The 19,697-nt window shown below is 39.5% G+C and overlaps 1 protein-coding gene across 3 annotated transcripts in view; it reads left to right on the top strand.

The window, feature by feature from the left end:
* The window catches only part of SLC35B3 (solute carrier family 35 member B3), a 756,207-nt gene that overhangs the window by 256,289 nt on the left and 480,221 nt on the right, over nt 1–19,697 (top strand). For 2 of the 3 annotated variants that reach the window (XM_044065422.1, XM_044065425.1), the window contains one exon: nt 7,649–7,928. In XM_044065422.1, the coding sequence (XP_043921357.1) occupies nt 7,649–7,928 (280 nt within the window). Of the gene's footprint in view, nt 1–7,107; nt 7,362–7,648; nt 7,929–19,697 lie in introns of all 3 variants that reach the window. The other variant, XM_044065423.1, reaches the window with a different exon arrangement.

Genomic DNA, 19,697 nt, shown 5'->3' with positions numbered 1-19,697 from the left:
TGCCCGTAAGAGCAAGAGAACTAACATCCCTGACATCCACTTCTCTTTTCAAAAAACAACTTAAAATCTTCCTAAAATCACAATGGCTATGTCCATGCTCAAATCCTGACTGACACTGTCTCCTTTTTGCTTCTCATTTTTAAGTCTATAGTACTGGATTCCTCTTGCTTTGCTTATTTCCCTTTTTTAACTATTCCCAAAGAATTTTTGTTAGCCCAAGTAACAACTCTCTGTGTTATGTTATTCTTTGACTGTTCTTGTAAAGAATATGTATATTAAGTATGTTTAAAGTTTAAGTTGAGTCTTAGTAGTCAAAAATCCTTTTTAATTATGTTTACAAAATTTCTTTATTGCATTTGGAGCTTTTCTCCCTGTGCCTCCGCTGAAAATGGGCATATATCCAGTCAGACTTTTCCGGTCAACAAATGTAAAGTAAAATAAAATAAATAAAAAAAGTGTGTGTGTGTGTATGTCTGTATGTGTCTGTCTGTGTCTGTCTGTCTGTGTGTGTGTGTGTGTGTGTGTGTGTGTGTGTGTGTGTGTGTGTATGTATGTAACCGGAGAACCTCTTGCTGTGAGGCTGCAACGCTAACCGCTGCACCACTGTGGCCGCTACATATATATATATATAGAAGCGCTTTATAATCTCGAAATACTGAAATGTCAAATTTCAGTATCTTGAAGACTATAAAGCCGAATGGTTACAATAGCGAAAGTTCATAATCGTGAATTCAAATATCTCAAATTTGCGGTTATGACCTTACGCTACGTAATGTCTGGGATTGTGTGTTGTTAGTGCGCGGTGCCATGTGTGGATCTAGGTGTTATGTCCAGTAAGTGAGTGATGTTCTTCATTCCACATTGCTGCAGTCCTAACTATTGGGTAGTCCGCTGTCCAGTCGGCCCGAATACCAAAGTATATGGCTGACGTCGGGCACGGCGCATTAGACTGACGTCAGTACGTCAGGGTACTAATGCGCATGACCCACGTCATATCCTCAGTCTTTTTTGCCGCATGGTCCGATGCAGAAGCAATTTTGCGAGTGCAGGTTGGCGTTCTGAAAGTTTCTGAAGCCAGAGTTTCAGACCGAATCAAAGTTGGCTAAGTACCCGTTAGGAATATTTTGGTTTTTCTTGCCTCAGTATTTAACGGATGTCAGAAAAAGTGAATAACTGTATTTCTTGTGAAACAGATACCTCATAGGGATTACCATACTTTGTGTATACCTTGTTTAGGGCCTGAGCACGACGTTGTTGGATGCCGCTCTTGTGCTAGATTTAACAAACGCACTATTAAGAGAAGGTTAGACTGTGCCAGGTTAGTGTTTGGGAAGCGTTGTAATTATAAAATGCCGCCGGATGCTCCGGCGCCTTCCGACTAAAAAGCGCAAGGACAAAACAGCAAAGCCTAGAGTGGAAGAACCGACAGTCCCAGGCGTCGGTTCTTTAGAGGGCTCAGTGGAGCCGGAGGTTTTGCCAGGTGTTTCTTTGGAGTCTCAGGGAGAGACTTTACTGTTACAGGATGTATCCTCTCAGGAAGTAGGCCAGGCTGAGGGGCTTCTCAGGTGGCTGTTCTTCCCTCTCTTCCTAAGGTGGTCAGAGCCTCCCCTTCTGTTTCCAAGGCTGCTTTGAGGGCAGGCGAGTTTTGCTTCAGTGGGGGTTTCTCCTAGTGCTTCAGGGTCTTTGCCTAAGAAACATATGCTTAAAATGGCAGAGGATTTGATTACTATGATAAGGGGTTCTATGCCCCTCCTGATAAGAGGCCTAGGGTGGAACCTGAGTTTGAGAGTTTTGAGCAATGCTCGGAGGCTTCTGAGTCTTGACTGAAGACTTGCAGGAGTACCCTCCTTATTCTGATTCTGATGTGGATGATTCTACTCCTTCAGCTTCCCTCCTGAGGATTTTTCATTTTCAGAGACTCTGCATTCCATGAGGAGCATTTTAAATGGGAAGGTCAAGATTTCTCTGATTCAGGAAAAGGCTTAGGGAATTCTTGTTTTACCCCAGCATAGGCCTTTAGCTATACCTCCTGTTTTGAATGTGGTGGAAGATGTTTTTGCAGAGGCTTCCCTGAATCCTGATTCTTTGCCTCCTGCCCCAGTTAAACCGGATAGGTATTATAGGGTGCCTGAAGCTCATAAGTATCTTTTTAAGAGTCCTAGGGCAGACCGGAAACTGTCTCTCAGGGGCCTAAAGGTGTGAAGGCCTCAGTTGTTAAAAATCCTGTCCCTCCTGATAAAGAGGCAAGGGCTTTGGATAGATGGGGAAAGAAAGTGTATACTTCTTCCACTTTAGCCATGAGGGCGTTGAATTGTCAGTTTCACATGTTAAAATATCAGAATTATCTTCTTTCACAGTTGAAATCTAAGGTGGATGCTCTGGCTGAAAGGTATTGAGTGTAAAGAGTTGCAGGATTTAGTTCATGTGTCTGAACAGGTGGGTAAACATTCCTTGCAATGTGGTTTTGATGCTGTGCAGGCCTCTTCCAGAGTGGCTGCCACTGGTTCTGTTCTTCAGGCACGCCTGGTTGAGAGATCAGAATTTAGCTGAGCATGTTAAGACACGGATTTTGGATGCTCCCTTGCAGTCTGATGTGTTGTTTGGTTCGCCTGTAGAAGCAGTTTTGAAGAAAATGGAGGACAAGGCTAAGTCTATGCAAACTGTTAAAGATTTCTTGCAGGTGCAGCCTCCGAAGTTTAGTAGAAATTGGCCTGCTAAGGGATGGACTTATCCTGCTTATGATTCCCAGTCTAGGGGTAGGTCTAGGCGTGGTAGGGGCAGAGCTCAGGGTTCTTTGGGCCTAGAACAGGAGTTCCCTGCTCAGACTTCTGGTGAGGGCAGGGGTCACTCCTTCGTAAGCAGACCCAATGACCTGCCTTTTCAGCTGCCAGTTCATTCTCGCCTGGCAGCACCGTTGGGAGGAAGACTGTCTCTTTTCAAAGAAAATTGGGATTTAATTACCCAAGACAGATGGGTTCTGGATATCATTCACCACGGTTACAGGTTTTATTTCCATACCTTGCCTCCTTTCAAAGGCATGCCAGACATTCCTCCTCTACAAAGACAAGAGGCTCACAAGCAAATTTCTCAGTTACTCCAAATAGGGGCCATTCAGCGGTTCCTGTGCCAGAAAGGGGCCTAGGATTTTATTCTCGCCTGTTCCTAGTACCAAAGAAGGGGAACACGTGGAGACCAATTTTGGATTTATCTATCCTCAACACTTATCTGGACATTCCCAAGTTCAAAATGTTGGCGTTACAACAGCTTTTACCTCTGCTGGGCAAAGATCACTGGATGGTAACTTTAGATCTCAAGGAAGCTTACCTTCATGTGCCTATAAGACTAAGTTGCAGAAAGTATCTGCGTTTGAGCTGGAAATTCTCATTATCAGTTCTCTGCATTGCCCTTTGGCTTATCTACTGCTAGAGTATTCACAAAGGTTCTGGCTCCAGTGATAGCTTACTTCAGGCTAAAAGGAATTCAAATCTATCCTTACTTGGACGATTGCCTGATTCTGGCTCAAGAAAAGGAAGACCTTCTACAGCATTTGGAATATGTCATAGCAGTGCTAAGATGCCTAGGGTATTCTGTGAGCGAAATAAAGTCCAGTCTAGTACCCTCTCAAGACATGTGCTTTCTGGGTGTGAGACTGAATACAGCAGCCCAGATGGCCTTTTAACCCCGGACAAACAAAAGAATCTTTCCAGTTACTTCCATCAACTATCTCTTCAGTCCGGGCTGACTGCAAGGACAGTCCTTCAAGCCTTAGGGTTCATGGCATCTTGTATTCTGGTGCTTCCCAATGCCAAACTGCATATGAGGAAGCTACAATGGTATCTCAAAATGTATGGACACAGCACTGCCAGGATTTGGACACTGTCATTCAAATAATACCTTGCATTCAAAAGGAATTTTTGTGGTGGGCTCAGGAATGTCACCTAAACAAGGGACTCTCTGTGACCCGGCCAGAGGCGAGTCAGATTTTAGCGACAGATGCCTCAGACATTGCTTGGGGAGCTCATCTAAATGGAAAGTGGATACAAGACAAGTGGCCTGCCAGACTACAGCATCTACATATCAACATGAAGGAGATGTTAGCAGTCCAGTTTGCATTAATGGCTTTCAAGGAGTTACTTCTTCCAGGGCAGGTGTTGATTCTAACAGACAACACAACTGTCATGTGGTACATCAACAAACAAGGGGGAACACAATCTTACCCATTGTGCAGGCAAGCAATGATTTTATGGGAGACTGCGCTCAGCTTGCAACTAACTCTTCAGGCAAGGTTTCTGCGGGAGCACAGAACTCCTTAGCAGATGTGTTAAGCAGACAAATCATGGATCCCCACGGGTGGAAACTGGATCTTCATGTATTTCAAAGGTTGACAGTGTCCTGGGGAACTCCAGACATAGATCTGTTCGCTTCTCCACTAAACCACCAGCTGCCAAAGTTTTGCACAAAGAGGTTTCATCACACAGCTTGGAAAGTGGATGCTCTTTCTGTCAGTTGGAAAAATCTTCATGTGTATGCGTTTCCACCTCTGCCTCTTCTTCCAAAGGTGCTTCTAAAGGTCAGACAAGACAAGCCAAGGATGATTTTAATAGCTCCAGATTGGCCTCGGCAGCACTGGTACCCATTACTGAGGAGTCTGGTAAAGAAGCCTCCATGGCCTTTACCCTTGATTCCACATCTGTTGTCTCAGAAGGACGGTCGTCTGCTCAATGTCAAGCTTCACTCTCTTCATCTAACAGCCTGGCATATTCTGTTTTGAAAGACAGCAGGTCTCAACTTCCTCAACAAGTTTTAAATGTGATTATGGAAGCCAGAAGACCTAGTACAAGGAAAGTGTATGCAGAAAAATGGAAGAGATTTTTATTTTGGACTGCAGCAAAAGAATTTGGAGATTTCAGAGCCTAATTTGAGTGTGGCTCTTCAATATCTTACTGAGTTATTGGACAAAGGTTTGTCTTTCTCTTCCATTAAGATTCATGCTGCAGCAATTTCAGCTCACTATGATTGTGACCCACCATTGTTTTCACATCCTTTGTTCAAGCAATTTCTTAGAGGGGCAAAGAATATAAGACCCCCACGTAGAGCTCCTACTCCTGCTTGGGATCTCAATTTTGTGTTGGAGAAACTTACTCTACAACCTTTTGAGCCTGCAGCTACTGCTGAACTGAAATACTTGTCATGGAAGACTGCTTTTTTGTTGGCCATTACTTCTGCAAGAAGGGTTTCTGAGTTACAGGCCCTTATGGCGGTTGAGCCTTTTTTGATTTTTCATAAGGTAGGGTATCATTGCGTACTAATCCTTCCTTTATGCCTAAAGTGGTTTCTAGTGTGGCTTTAAACCAAACTATTCATTTGCCTACGTTTTATGCAGATCCCCAAAATAAAGGGGAAAAGATTTTGCACACTTTAGATGTACACAGGCAATTGCGTTATTATTTGAGCAGGACTAAGGATTTTAGGCAGTCTCAGCAGTTGTTTGTTTCTTTTGCTTTGAGTTCGCAGGGCAAGCCTGTGTCAAAACAAACTATTTCTAGATGGATTGGGTGTTGCATTACATTTTGTTATTCCCATCATGGCAAGGAGATTCCAGCTGGGATTAGGCCTCATTCCACTAGGGCTACTGCCACTTCAACAGCATTTCTGAGGGGGTGGCAACTAAGGATATTTTGGAGGCAGCTACTTGGAGTTCAGTGCATACTTTCTCTAAGCATTATCACCTTCCTCTCTACTCTAAGTCTAGGGCTGGTTTTGCCACAGCTATTTTGCAGGGCATGTTGTCAGTTCCTGCTTCCTTATGATTTGCCAGCCTCCCTTACCTCTGCTTTGGGATTCTACCCAATAGTTAGGACTGCAGCAATGTGGAATGAAGAACATAGCACAGTTTTGTACCTACCATAAATGTAGATGTTCGAGGATCCACATTGCTGCAGTCCAATTACCCTCCCTCCTTCCCTCTGTGTTTAGGGGTTGTTGTGTAGGTGAGGTTATATTCTGCTAATTTTGTATATTTTGTATATATATATATTTTGGTGCAGGTATGTTTGGGAGTTTTGGTTTTGGCCTTATCTTTTCAGGGTCTTCTGACATCTGGGGCAAGAAAAGACTGAGGATATGACGTCGGTCATGCGCATTAGTACCCTGACGTACTGACGTCAGTCTAATGCGCCCTGACCGACGTCAGCCATATACTTTGGTATTCGGGCCGACTGGACAGCGGACTACCCAATAGTTAGGACTGCAGCAATGTGGATCCTCGAACATCTACATTTATGGTAGGTACAAAACTGTACTTTTTGTAAGGGTTTTGAGTGGGAGTTAGAGTGTATGTGAGTGTGCTGAATGTGTGAGTTTGCTTTTGTTTCCTGTTTATGCGATCTTGGAGTTAGTATATATAAGTAGGGGGTGTGTGGGGGGCATAGTCCCCCACATGGGAGCTGCAGGGGGGCTTGCCCCCCCGCTTATGTGTGTATGAGTTGTGTATTTGTGTAGTTTTGTTTGTTTATGTTGTGATGTGGGTGTGATGTGGTGTATGTATGTATGGTGTAGTGTGTGCGGTTTGTTCGGTGTTTTGAATTTCGTGATTTTGGGTTCGGGGTTTTGTTATTTTAGTGTTTTGTGGATTCGGTTTCATTGTCTCGAAATACTGAAATTCGATATTTCAGTATTTCGAGATTATGAAGTGAATCCATATATATATATATATATATATATATATATATATATATATATATATACACATATATAGATATATATATATATATGTGGGTGTGTATATGTGTGTGTGTATGTATGTTATGTATAAAACATACATAACCTAGTTAGCAGATTTTAACAACTTATTAATTTACTAACTTTTTAATCTAGGTGTACAGTACACACAAGAAATTTAATTTCCTTCTTCATAATTAACTTTCTTTTGTTTCAGTCCTCCCTTTTTATTTGTTGTTACAAGGGTCAGGACGGTAAATGTGGATTTCATGATAGAATCTGTATGGAAATACCAGTACTTGTTTACTAACTAGAAATATCTGAATACTGAGGAGTTGATTATGTACTTTTTTACCACAGTTCACAGTGTTTGCTTTACTCCTCCAGGTAATAGTCCTGTACTGTTCATTAAGTTGAGGAACATGAAGTGACGAAAAGAATTTTGGTTGAACGTTTACATTTAAGACAGTTATGGTTTGACTGCCTTCCTTAGGAAAAAAAAAATGGAAAGATTGAGCAGGGCAGTTTTGTAAGACAACATTTAAGGTGCCTGACCTTTTCAGGAAAAAACTATACTACAGTCAGAGGCACAGCTGTTGTACTGCAACCAGTTCGATGCACGAAACAGTTAAGAAAGAAAGGTAAATTTTATTTTTGTATTACTTTTTGATTATTGTGTGCTACATTTTAAAGTGATAAGGAGTACTTGGGTAGGTGCGTAGACTGAAGTGACATAAATATTTGATTTTAGGTAAAGGGGAGACACTTATTTCTGATATAAAGTATTGTAACAGTGTATTCTATTTTACTTTGCTCCTCAGGTGTACTTGTAGTCAGAAGCAAATATCACCTAAAACTGTGTGTTTCCATTTGGTTTAGTGCTCTTATCTGTGCCTTTGATACTAATCGTTTTTTTTTTTTTTTTCAGTTCGAATGAAACTGATTATAACCCGGAACCATCTGAGGACTACTTCCCAGATCCTGGTGAAAACCAAAACGTGGAAACAATGGATCTTAAATATGGCAACTCTAGAAAGTACATTTCCATTAGTATCCCTTCCAAACCAGAGACTATGCCACCTCATATCAAATCTGTGGATGAGCTAAGAGTCCTTGGAATTAACCTCTCAAGATTTAACAAGACTCTGCAGTTTTTCATCTGTGTTGCTGGAGTTTTTATTTTTTATCTAATATATGGGTACTTGCAGGTAACCCAGTTTCTTCATCTAGTTATCCATCATTGTAACTATATTGCTGTTAGACTGTGAGTTGTAACTGTGTTGCTGTTACTAGATTGCGATGTGCAGAAAATGGCTAATTAAAATTGGTTGACATACAAAGGACCATCTTACTTTATCCCAAGGTGAAGCATGACTCCTTAGTTATATGTATGTTAAGGCGTGGTGATATGAGCTTTTTACTGCAAAGAGAATAACTTCAACTAAAAGGAGGTTTTGTGTGTGTGTGTGTGTGTGTGTGTGTGTGTGTGTGTGTGTGTGTGTGTTCGACTATATTAATTTCATAGTGGTTGATTAGACAGGGTGCTGATAGGAATGTTCGTGTTTTAATTTACTAGACTTCTCCATACCTTCTGGCCATCTGTGAATCCAGCAACAACGTTCCCATCCAAAAGCAGAATTGTGGTGGAGCTGTCAGACAGGCGAAGATGGGGTTTATTACATTAGCCATTACACTTTCCCCATTGAATGCCCAGTAGCACTTATGGAGTTGGATTGCGGTGTAATTATCAGTGGTCTGTCACTCACTTCCATAACTGACATAAGCCAACAAATGACTCTGTTGCCTTTAGATGCAGATGCTGCCCATTTGATCATATTATATCCACCAGTGGAAATTAAAAGTTGTCATCCTTCCCCTCTGTACTAGAAAGAGACCAATGGACATTGCTGCATCATTCCTTTCATTCTCCGTTTGGCTCCTCCTTTGTTCAGACTGCTGTTCAGTTCCTTGTCATTATGACTACAGTCAGAGTCTTGTCCCTGTTAGTTACAGAGCTGACAAATTAATATGAATGATCTTTGTGTAAAAACAGCAGTTGGGAGGAAGTCCTTGTTGGTAACTTAGTGATAAAATCACCTATGGGAAGAGAGATTGGGTGTTGCAGATGTTTTTAATTTTATGAAACAATTGCCATTTGATGATGGTGGCATATTCTAACAAGTACAATTTCATAATCTGCCGCATACATTCTTTGTTGCAGATGCAGTTTGACTGTGTGTATGGCTTGGTTTAATGGAGTAGCAAAATTTGGCCTAGAAAATTTTTTGGTGAAGGTTTGAGTAATCATGTTCACAATTTACAAATGTCCTTTTTTTTTTAGTTTGGGATTTTTTTGAATTCAGTGTCTGAGTTTGGCAGTTAATGGAGTTAATGGATTATGTTTTTTGTTAAGCATTGAGCTGTTGTCATTTTATGAAGGAATGTATTATTTCTGAGCAGTATAATGTTGAATGAGGATGTCACTTCTTTTAGGTTTAGTTACTTTTGTTTATTATGGGAGTTGCTGCACTAGGGGAATCTGATGCCCATTCAGTTTGTGGTGCCCTTGGTTAATATGTAAAAATCTTGAGTCTGCAGGTAATATAGCCCCCCCTATATTTGGAGTGTGGGAAACAGTGCCCCTCATACGAAATATATTCTTAATATTTCCTTGTTTTTCTTTTTCCTACATGTTAGTTGTTGAGTATTTGTTGTGCAGATTGTTTGGTTTTATTGTGCATTTCACTCATTAAATGGATTTGAGGTAGACTGACCTAGATCCACTTAAATATGTAAAATACACACACATACACACAAACCAAAGATAATGGAAGGAGTTCAACTATACTTTCATATTTCTTTGTATGTATGCTTTATATTTTAACTGAGTTTACCAGATAAATGAACAAATGCATACGTGTTTGTAACTTTATTTGTGCGTCTGTATATCTATATGTATGTGTTTGTGTGTGTGTGTGTGTGTGTGTGTGTGTGTGTGTGTGTGTGTGTGTGTGTATATATATCCACACACATTATATATATATATATATATATATATATATATATATATATATGTATACACACACACAGTAGATATAAAAAGTGTACACACCCCTGTTAAAATGCCAGGTTTTTGTGATATAAGAAAAGGAGACCACAATAAATCATTTCAAAACTTTTCCCACCTTTAATGTGACCTGTACAATTCAATTGAAAAACAAAAAAATCTGTTAGGGGAACAATATAAAAAATAAAAAACATACAATATGCCGGTTGCATAAGCGTCCATACCCTTAAACTAATAAATACATTGTTGTGTGTGCACACCCTTAAACTAATACTTTGTTGAAGCATCTTTTGATTTAATTACAGCATTCAATCTTCTTGAGTACACACCTGCCATCAATTAAAGAAACACTGATTAACCCCAAATAAAGTTCAGCTGTCCTGGTAGGATTTTCCTGACATTTACTCAGTTGTCTGCTACAGCAAAAGCCATGGCTGGCGGAGAGCTTACAAAGCATCACAAGGATCTCATTGTTGAAGGGTATCAGCCAGGACAAGAGTGAAAAAACATTAACACAGCATTGGATATACCATGAAATACAGTGAAGACAGTCATCAAAAAGTGGAGAAAATATGGGACAACAGTGATGCTGCAAAAACTGGGCGTCTCTCCAAAATTAATGAAAAGACAAGACGAAAACTGGTCATGGAGGCTGCCAGGAGACCTACAGCAACAATGAAGGAGCTGCAGGAATTTCTGGAAAGTACTGGTTGTGTACTACATGTGACAATAATCTCCCGTATTCTCCATATGTCCGGACTATGGGGTAGGGTTGCAAGACGGAAGCCTTTTTCTTACACAGAAAAAACATCCTGGCCCAGTTAAAATTTGCAAAACAATACATCAGGTCACCCAAAAGCATGTGGGAAAATGTGTTATGGTCTGATGAGACCAAGGTTGAACTTTCTGGCCACAGTTCTAAATGGTACGTTTGGCACAAAAACAACACTTCACATCACCAAAAGAGCACCAATCCCCATGGTGAAGCACGGTGGTGGCAGTATCATGCTTTGGGGTTGCTTTTCTTCAGCTGGAACTGGGGCTTTAGTCAAGGTGGAGGGAATTCTGAACAGTTCCAAATACCAGTCACTTTTGGCCCAAAACCTACAGCATCTGCTAGAAAGCTGAAGATGAAGAGGAATTTCACCTTTCAACACAACAATGACCCCAAGCATACATCCAAATCAACAAAAGAATGGTTTCACCAGAGGAAAATTAAAGTTTTGGAGTGGCCCAGCCAGAGCCCAGAGCTAAATCCAGTAGAAAATCTTTGGGGTGACCTGAAGAGGGCTGTGTACAAGAGATGCCCTCGCAGTCTGACAGATTTGGAGCACTTATGCAAGGAAAAGTGGGCAAATATTGCCATGTCAAAATGTGCCATGCTGAAAGACTTCTCCCCAAGAAGACTGAATGCTGTAATTAAATCAATAGGTGCTTCAACATAGTATTAGTTTTAGGGTGTGCACACACAATAAAGTATTAGTTTAAGGGTGTGCACACTTATGCAACCATTGTATTGTACGTTTTTTATTTTTTTATATTTTTCCCCCCAACAGATATGTTTGTTGTTCAATTGAATTGCACAGGTCATAGGTCACAATGAAGGTAGGAAAAGTTTTGAAATTATTTATTGTGGTCTCATTTTTTTATATCACAAAAACCTGGCATCTTAACAGGGATGTATACACTTTTTATATGCAGTGTGTGTGTGTATGTATGTATGTGTGTGTACGTACATATATATATATATATATATATATATATATATATATATATATATAATTTATTTATTTATTTATTTAAATTTGTTGACCGGGAATGTCCGACTGGACGTAGGTCCATTTTCAGCGGAGGCCCGGGAAGAAAAGCTCCACAGTAAAATAAACAGACAGTAGTTACATTGGATTACATAGCGATTAACAATTTAACATAGCAATTACTTACAACGTATTTACAGGTGAAGAACATAGTACATCAGTAGACAACTAGAATCTTTATCTGTGAAGTACATAACAGACATTAACAAATGTTACAATGAGAAGTTCCTGCTGTATAATAAGTTCTAGGCTTATGAGCATCTGAGCTTGCTATAATCAAGGTAGTTAGTGGAGTGGAAAGAAAGGTAGTGGTTGGATGGGGTGGATGATATTAGAGTTTGAGGTGCAAGGGCATAGCCAGCATGTTTTTAGGTGCGCTTTTAGTAAAGTTTTGAAGTGGGTGCATGATAGTACGGAGGTAATTGTGGGTGGGAGTGAGTTCCATAATTTGGCTATGGCGCAAGAGAATAGTGCTTCACCAGCAGAGTTATTGGCTTTAGTGATCTTTTAGATAATGTTTTTATTCATAAAAGTTTGTTTATGAATATGGTTTACATGATGAATGTTCTTGTTTTAAACTGCAATGTCTTTTTAAATGGCGTTATTTGGGACACGCAATGACGTGGTATTTAAAGCCTGTTTTGGCGTTTTTTTCAAAGTACCTCTGAAGAAGCTGTAGCAGTGTCTCCAGTGAAAATGCCTTTATTATTGTTTTGTATCAATAAACTTGGCGTTAAGGTTTTGTCTTTTGCCGAGGATTTATTTTCGTAACAGTTCGCTTTTTATTGGTGTAGGCTGCTTTTGGTTGTGGGCTGTTTACACACGTACAGCTCGGATTTTGTGAAGGACTTGCACTACGAGGAGTCTGCATATTTGTCTTTCAACTGTTTTTGTGTTTGTGGTTTTAAACTGTCATGTCGCAAGGCAGTACATCTAGTCCTGCAAGTCCGGTATTATTCAAAACTGTTAGTACTAACAACAGTGAAGACCAAGGAGATCTAACAGCCCTTATTAGGGCTCTCACAACAAGAATGGACAACATTACACACAAGCTAGACGCTTTAGATCAGCGGATCGAGGCCACACCGAAAGCGAACGCTACCCTTATGGCTAATCTGGGTCTGCCTACATATGTTTCAACCTCTGGAGGGATATCTAACTTGACTAACTTCAATTCTGAAGGAAGTGCTTCTGCTATTCAAGCAGGGCAGCGTACTTACAACCAAGAAAGCACTTCCTATGCTCAGTCCGTTTCCCGTTCTGGCAATGGTTCTCAAATACGAACCACTGAGCAAGTTAACTCGACCAACTTACCGATGCCCCCAGGAATTACAGGGATCCCGAATTTTGGTGTGTGGATCTATAACACTGATAATTTGGTGTTTGGTAATCAAGCTGACAACCTGGACATCGATAATGGCTCTACACTAGTAAGTGAAACCTCCATAAATATTTTGCTGAAAGATTTTGACATTAAACTATTAAAACTGAAAAAGCTACAGCTGGAGGTAGCTTACTTTCATCAATGTATTAAGGACAAAATGATACCTAAGGGGCTGCGTTCTAACTTTTGTCCTACCGGTTTGTTCTACAATGCTGACTTTCTTAAAGAACTTTGTCAGCTTTTTGATAATCAAGGGTTTCAATTGTTAGAGCTTATCATTAAATTTTACAACATTGAGATAGCAAAGTTAATTGAAGAAGTCAATATTCTTGATGGCAAACTTAAATCTAACCTTGAATTTGAAAGATACAAGTACGACTATACTAGAATTTTTTCTAGTATAGATGGAGTAATAGAAAAATTCAAGGTTACAAAGAACAAGAAGCTAGTTAGGGATAGGCTAAGTTATACTAATAACTCAGCATACCCTAAACTGAAAGGCTTCTCCCACCAACAAGTTTCTGACCATTTAAATGAGAGGGTGGACGATGAGAGTCCTTTTCCGGTAACGGATGAAAGTGGACTAGTTACAGATGAAATTAATCCCAATAATTTTGTAAATAAAGTATCTGAACGGAATAATGGAGGGAAAATGTACAATACTAGGAGCAATAACCCTAAAAATGGTCTCAAACGAAACGATGAAGGTAATACTGACCATTTTTTAGGGAAAAAGACCTCCCGACAGACTTACAAAAAGAATTGGAACAACAAAAACTGACTTTAATGACTGAAACGGACAATAATTGTGAAAATGTCTTGACTATACTAACTAATCAGAAAGGTGATTTCAAAATATATAATTTTTCATCCTTTCATGTTAATCCTTGTTTAGTGGAGTTATTGGCTTATGGTAATACTTTTGTACCCACCACTAGTTGTGACTTGGTTAAGACAATAATTGATCTTAAATGTTTCGTAAGAAAATTAAATTTGAAGCTTCTGTTTAACAACCAAGCGACATCAAGTGATGTAGGACTTAAACTTGCAAGCACTTACAATCCACCTTTGCACACTGGCCTATTGCTCTTTGAGAAAATATGTGAATTGGACCTGAGACATTTAACTTCAACTAATTTAAAGATGAATAACATTACTAGTAATGCCTCTGAGGAACAAATGTTGGAGTTAGATTTGCTTTGCAGGGCGCACGTCAGGGTTATTAAGCCAGACAAAGGTGGCGGTCTAGTAATTTTAGATAAGTGTAAATATGTTAACATTATGGAAACTATCCTTGAAGGACCTGCTTACACACCTTCGTCCTTAAATGAATTAAACATCTCACATGTTAGAAATAGGAGTTTTTTTAGAGACCTTTTCCTCAATGGAGACATTGACATAGACACTTATAATTACATAGACATCCAAATGCCCAAGACTCCAGTAATATTTGGGATCCCTAAGATCCACAAGGATGTGCAGAATCCACCTTTTCGAGCACTCATAGACAGCCGTCTCTCCTTAACTTACCCATGTGCCCAGTTAGTAGAGAGTATTCTATCTAAATATTTGAAGAATGTTCCCCATATCTGTAAGGATTCCTGGACTTTTTTGGAAAGGATACATAAGGTGGACTATAATAGTGCTTTCAATTTTTTAACTATAGATGTGGTAGATTTATACACATCCATTCCACATTTGGAGGCGCTGGAATGGGTTTCGCTTATGCTAATTGAACTTAAAGCTACAAAAAGTGAGATTAATGTAGTCACCCAGCTACTGGATATAATACTATCATCAATTTTTTTTGCATTTAATGGAAAACATTATCTGCAGACACAAGGGGTGGCAATGGGGTCCCCATGTGGGGCCAGTGTTGCGAATTTATTCATGGCACACTGGGAAAATATATATATACTTAATGATACACTAAGGAAAGAAAAAGTCAAATTCTACACTAGGTACCTGGACGACATTTTTATTTTATTAGAGGGTGACAATGAGGATGCGATGAATTTAGTGTCCGCTATTAATGACACTACTTCCTTCTTGAGGTTCACTTCAAAATTTTCTGAGAGGGAAATTGACTACCTGGATATCAGGTTGAGTAAAGATGTTATTAAAGGTGAATATATTTCAAGTATTTATAGAAAACCCACTTACTGTAATTCCCTCTTACATTTCAAGAGTTGCCACCCGTTCAAACAAAAGAAGGCTATAATTAAGGGCCAATTGATTCGAGCGTCCAGGATCTGTAGTACTGAACAACTTTTTTTAAAAGAATGTGACCTATTAAAACTCATGTTTACAAACAGGGAGTACCCCATTCACCTTTTTGAAGAGTTATTTCAGGAGGTCAATAATAAAAGGGCTTTGGGTCTTTACTCTCCCCACCTACCAGCGAAACAAGTGAATGATCCAACTTTTAATTTGTTGTTGGATATAACTTTGGAGAGGAATATAACATTGATTAACAATTCTGATAATACTGTCAATATTGATAATCCAGTAGTTAATAATTATGAATGTAGCTTTATTACGACTTTCAGTACTGATTCCAAGACAATCCAATTCATTTTGTATAAAAATTGGTACTTTATTTCCAATAATCAACAACTTTTGGATAGGTTAGGTAAGAAACCTAAGTTCACTTATAGAAGGGGTAATAACTTGAAAGTTTTACTGCAGAGGTATAATACACCTAATTTGATTACAAGGGCAAAAGGGTCATCTCAGTGTGGGCACTGTAATTATTGCCACCTCGTGAAAACGACTGGTGTTTTCTCTCTTCGAGGTAGACATTTTAGAATTAACCATAAATTAAATTGTGAGTCTAGATCCATCATTTATTTGGCCACTTGCAATTGCTGTCAAGCTTTCTACATAGGGAAATCTGATAGAAGGTTAAGGGATAGAGTGTACGAACATGTCTATGCTATGAGGAAACAAAATAATGAAAATGCATTAGCTAAGCATATTTCAAAAAACTATGGGCACAGTTTTGAATTCATTGTAATAGACCAAGTATTAAACATAAGAAGAGGTGGACCTATATCATTAATGTTAGAAAACAAGGAATTAGAATGGCAACTGCGGTTAGATGCCTTCTCTTACCCTGGTTTGAACGAGCATTGCAATATTGCTTGTATACTGAGACTAAGAAGTTATAAACGTTAACATTACTTAGAAAACCCTCTACTATAATAATTTTAACTAACATATTTATAGATGCTTACATGTTTATATATTTTTACGTCTGTCACATGATTCTATAAGCTGTTAGCCTTAATTTAACGCTTTTATGTTTGAGCACTTCTTACCCCCTAGTAGGTCATGGGAAAAGGTCAGTATTAGATCATTGTACAGCCAACAAATATTGGGTTAATTTAATAGAGTTAATGTTTTGAATTTGATTCTTCATAAGTAAATTCTTTTTTAAGATTTTTAAGATTTTTAACAACATATAAAGTTGTAAATTGTTGACATATTTGATTCATAGGAAAATGAAATGAAACAATATAGATTTATTTTTAAGTAAACATATATATACATAATTAATGAGTAGGGTCAGTTGATAAGCATTATGTATATATAAACATATTTTTATACAATACTTTTAGATAATGTTTTTATTCATAAAAGTTTGTTTATGAATATGGTTTACATGATGAATGTTCTTGTTTTAAACTGCAATGTCTTTTTAAATGGCGTTATTTGGGGCACGCAATGACGTGGTATTTAAAGCCTGTTTTGGCGTTTTTTTCAAAGTACCTCTGAAGAAGCTGTAGCAGTGTCTCCAGTGAAAACGCCTTTATTATTGTTTTGTATCAATAAACTTGGCGTTAAGGTTTTGTCTTTTGCCGAGGATTTATTTTCGTAACAGTTCGCTTTTTATTGGTGTAGGCTGCTTTTGGTTGTGGGCTGTTTACACACGTACAGCTTGGATTTTGTGAAGGACTTGCACTACGAGGAGTCTGCATATTTGTCTTTCAACGGCTTTAGTGATCTGCAAGTGATTTTTGTTGCTGGATCTTAGTGGTCTGGTGGTGCGATGGGTTTGGAGTAGATTCTGGAGGGATGGGACATTTAGTGGATGGTTTACTAGTTTGTGGGTGAGTGAGAGTTGATACCACTGAAGAAGGTGAGGGAGTTCAAGCCAGCCCAGTTCAGCAAGTGAGAGACGGTGGTGACTATGGTAGGATGCCCCTGTGGCGAATTTGGCGATTTTGTTGTAGCAGGTCTCTAGCTTGTTTAGATCACATTGCCTTAGGTTGGTATATATTGGAGAGGCATAAAGTAGGGTGGAGATAAGGTGGGAATTTGCTATTGAAATCGTTGCTGCTTTGGTGAGAAATTGCTTATTTCTGTATAACGCTCCTAGTTTTTTGTGGACTTTTTTATGGTCATGGATATGTGAATGTCAAATTTTAGTTTATTGTCTATTTCCACTCCTAGCAATTTGGTGTGTTCAGTTGGGTATATAGTGGTGTTGTCTTTTGCTGTGATGTTAAAGTTGAGAGTTGGTTTGAGTATGTTTGGTGGGTTGGAAGATGAGTAGTTTAGTTTTGTTTGGGTTGAGTATTAATTGGGCATCGGATAACCATGTTTCAACAGAGGAAAAGGCATCCTGTGTGACTTTTTACAGTTTGGGTAGGGACTGGGCTGAGCAGATGATGGTTGAGTCAGCTGCGTATTGTATGAGTGTGCCATGTTTGTTGGCAGAGGCTAGATTATTGGTGTAAACAGAGAAGAGTAGGGGTCCAAGGATGGATCCTTGGGGAACCCCTATGGAGACAGGTAGTTGGGGAGATATGTCATTCTGCCATACAACGGATTGTTGGCGGTCAGACAGGTAACTCTGAAACTAGTTGGTGACTGATTGTGAGAAGGATAGGTTATTGAGGACAGAGATAAGTTGTTTGTGTGGGACCATGTCAAATGCTTTAGATAGGTCTAGGAAAGTAGCAGAGGAGAGATAGCCATTGTTTTTATGCTGAAGGATAGTGTTAGTAAAGGAGAGTAAGGTAGTGGTGGTGCTATGGTTTGGTCGGAAACCATGCTGAGTACTGGAAAGGAGGTTGTTAGTAAGGAGGTAGTCTGAGACCTGAGAGTGTATGCATCTCTCTAGTATTTTGGAGAGTGGAGAGTGAATAGCTATGGGGTGGTAATTGGTTAGTTCTGCGGAGGGTCCGCCTTTGTGGAGGGGAATTATATGTGATACTTTCACTGGGAACATAACTTTCTGACAGAGATCGGTTAATCAAGATGGATACTGGGTAGGTCAGAGCATCAGCTGCGATTTGTAGGTATTCACTTGGGAGGTTGTCTGCTGCTAATTTGGTTGGTTTAAGTTTAGTTAAGAGTTTTTTTATGTTGGAGGTAGGTACAGGAGAAAGAGAAGGCAGTGGGTAGATTACTAGTTGAAGGTGTGGGTTGGAGGGGAGGGGGGTTGTGTTGTTTAGCTAGTGATAGTATGGTTTGGGTGAAGTGTGTGTTGAATGAGGTAGCAATATTTTCTGAGGAGTGAGGGATGTTAGGAGGAGGGGTACTGATTTTACCTGGGTGGAGGATGGAGTTTATGGAGGACCAGAATTGTTTGGGGCTGTGTTGTGAGGAGTCTAGGGCAGACTGGTAGGATTGGAATTTGTCCTGTTTTATTAGCTTTTTGACTCTATTGCATAGTTCTAGGAATTTCTGTCTAGCTGAGGGGGTTTTGGTTTTGTGCCAGTCCTCCCAGGCTTTATCCCTGTTTTTCATTTCTGACTTAGTGGTTTTCTGTAGCCATGGGGAGGGTTGTGCTTTGGTTCTGGAAAATCTTATGGTAATTAAGGATGTTCAGGAAGGTAGTATTAAAAAAATTCAACTGCGTCATCTAGACTGAGGTACTTTAGAGGATGCCAGTTACATTCTTTGAGGGATGAGATGAATGTGAGTGGGTTCAAGTTTAGTTTTTTACGTATTTGACGGTAGATGACAGGTTTAGCTTGGTATAGGTATTTTTTGAGTAGGAATGTTGGGGAGTGATCACTGAGGCTATCTGATAAAGCAGCCTGTTATATATGACTGGGGGCTCTTACTGACTAGTATCCAATCCAGGGTAGTGTGCTTGCTGGAGTTTTCATTTATCCTGGTTGGTGACTGGACTAGTTGGGTGAAGCCATGAAGGTGTACATGATGGGTTGGATTGTTGCCAGAACAGGATTGCCAGTCAATATTGAAATCACCTAAGATGATAGTTTCTTGGGGGAGATGGTGGGTAGACCAGCTGAGGAGGTTTTCTAGTGGAGGGATGTTTTGGCCAGGTGGGAAGTAGCATCCAATTATGTTGATGGTTTTGTTTTGGTTAATTTTGAGGTTGGTATATATTATTTCTTCATTGCCTATTTGTGTAGCTGATGATTTTAAGATCTGGATGTTTAGATGCTGTTTAAATATTATAGCTACACCACCTCCTTTTTTGTTTAGCCGGTCTACTCTTAGTATGCCGTAACCTGTAGGGAATATTTGCTCACTGGTAATGTGAGGTTTTAGCCAGGTTTCTTTCAGGATGACTATATTTGGGGAGTACAACTCTATGGTGGCATGGAGTTCATGGACTTTGTTGGATATACTTCTAATATTTAGGCTTAGTAGAAGGAAGTCACTTGGCTTTCTATTAGCTGTAATATGGAAGATGTTGTGGTTTCCAGTCTGATTATGAGGATTGGGG

Source organism: Protopterus annectens, chromosome 3.part0 (assembly GCF_019279795.1).
Source record: "Protopterus annectens isolate FY-2018-M chromosome 3.part0, PAN1.0, whole genome shotgun sequence".
NCBI lineage: Eukaryota > Metazoa > Chordata > Ceratodontiformes > Protopteridae > Protopterus > Protopterus annectens.
Note: the sequence above shows the minus strand (reverse complement) of the source record. Positions and strands in the feature narration are given on the sequence as shown.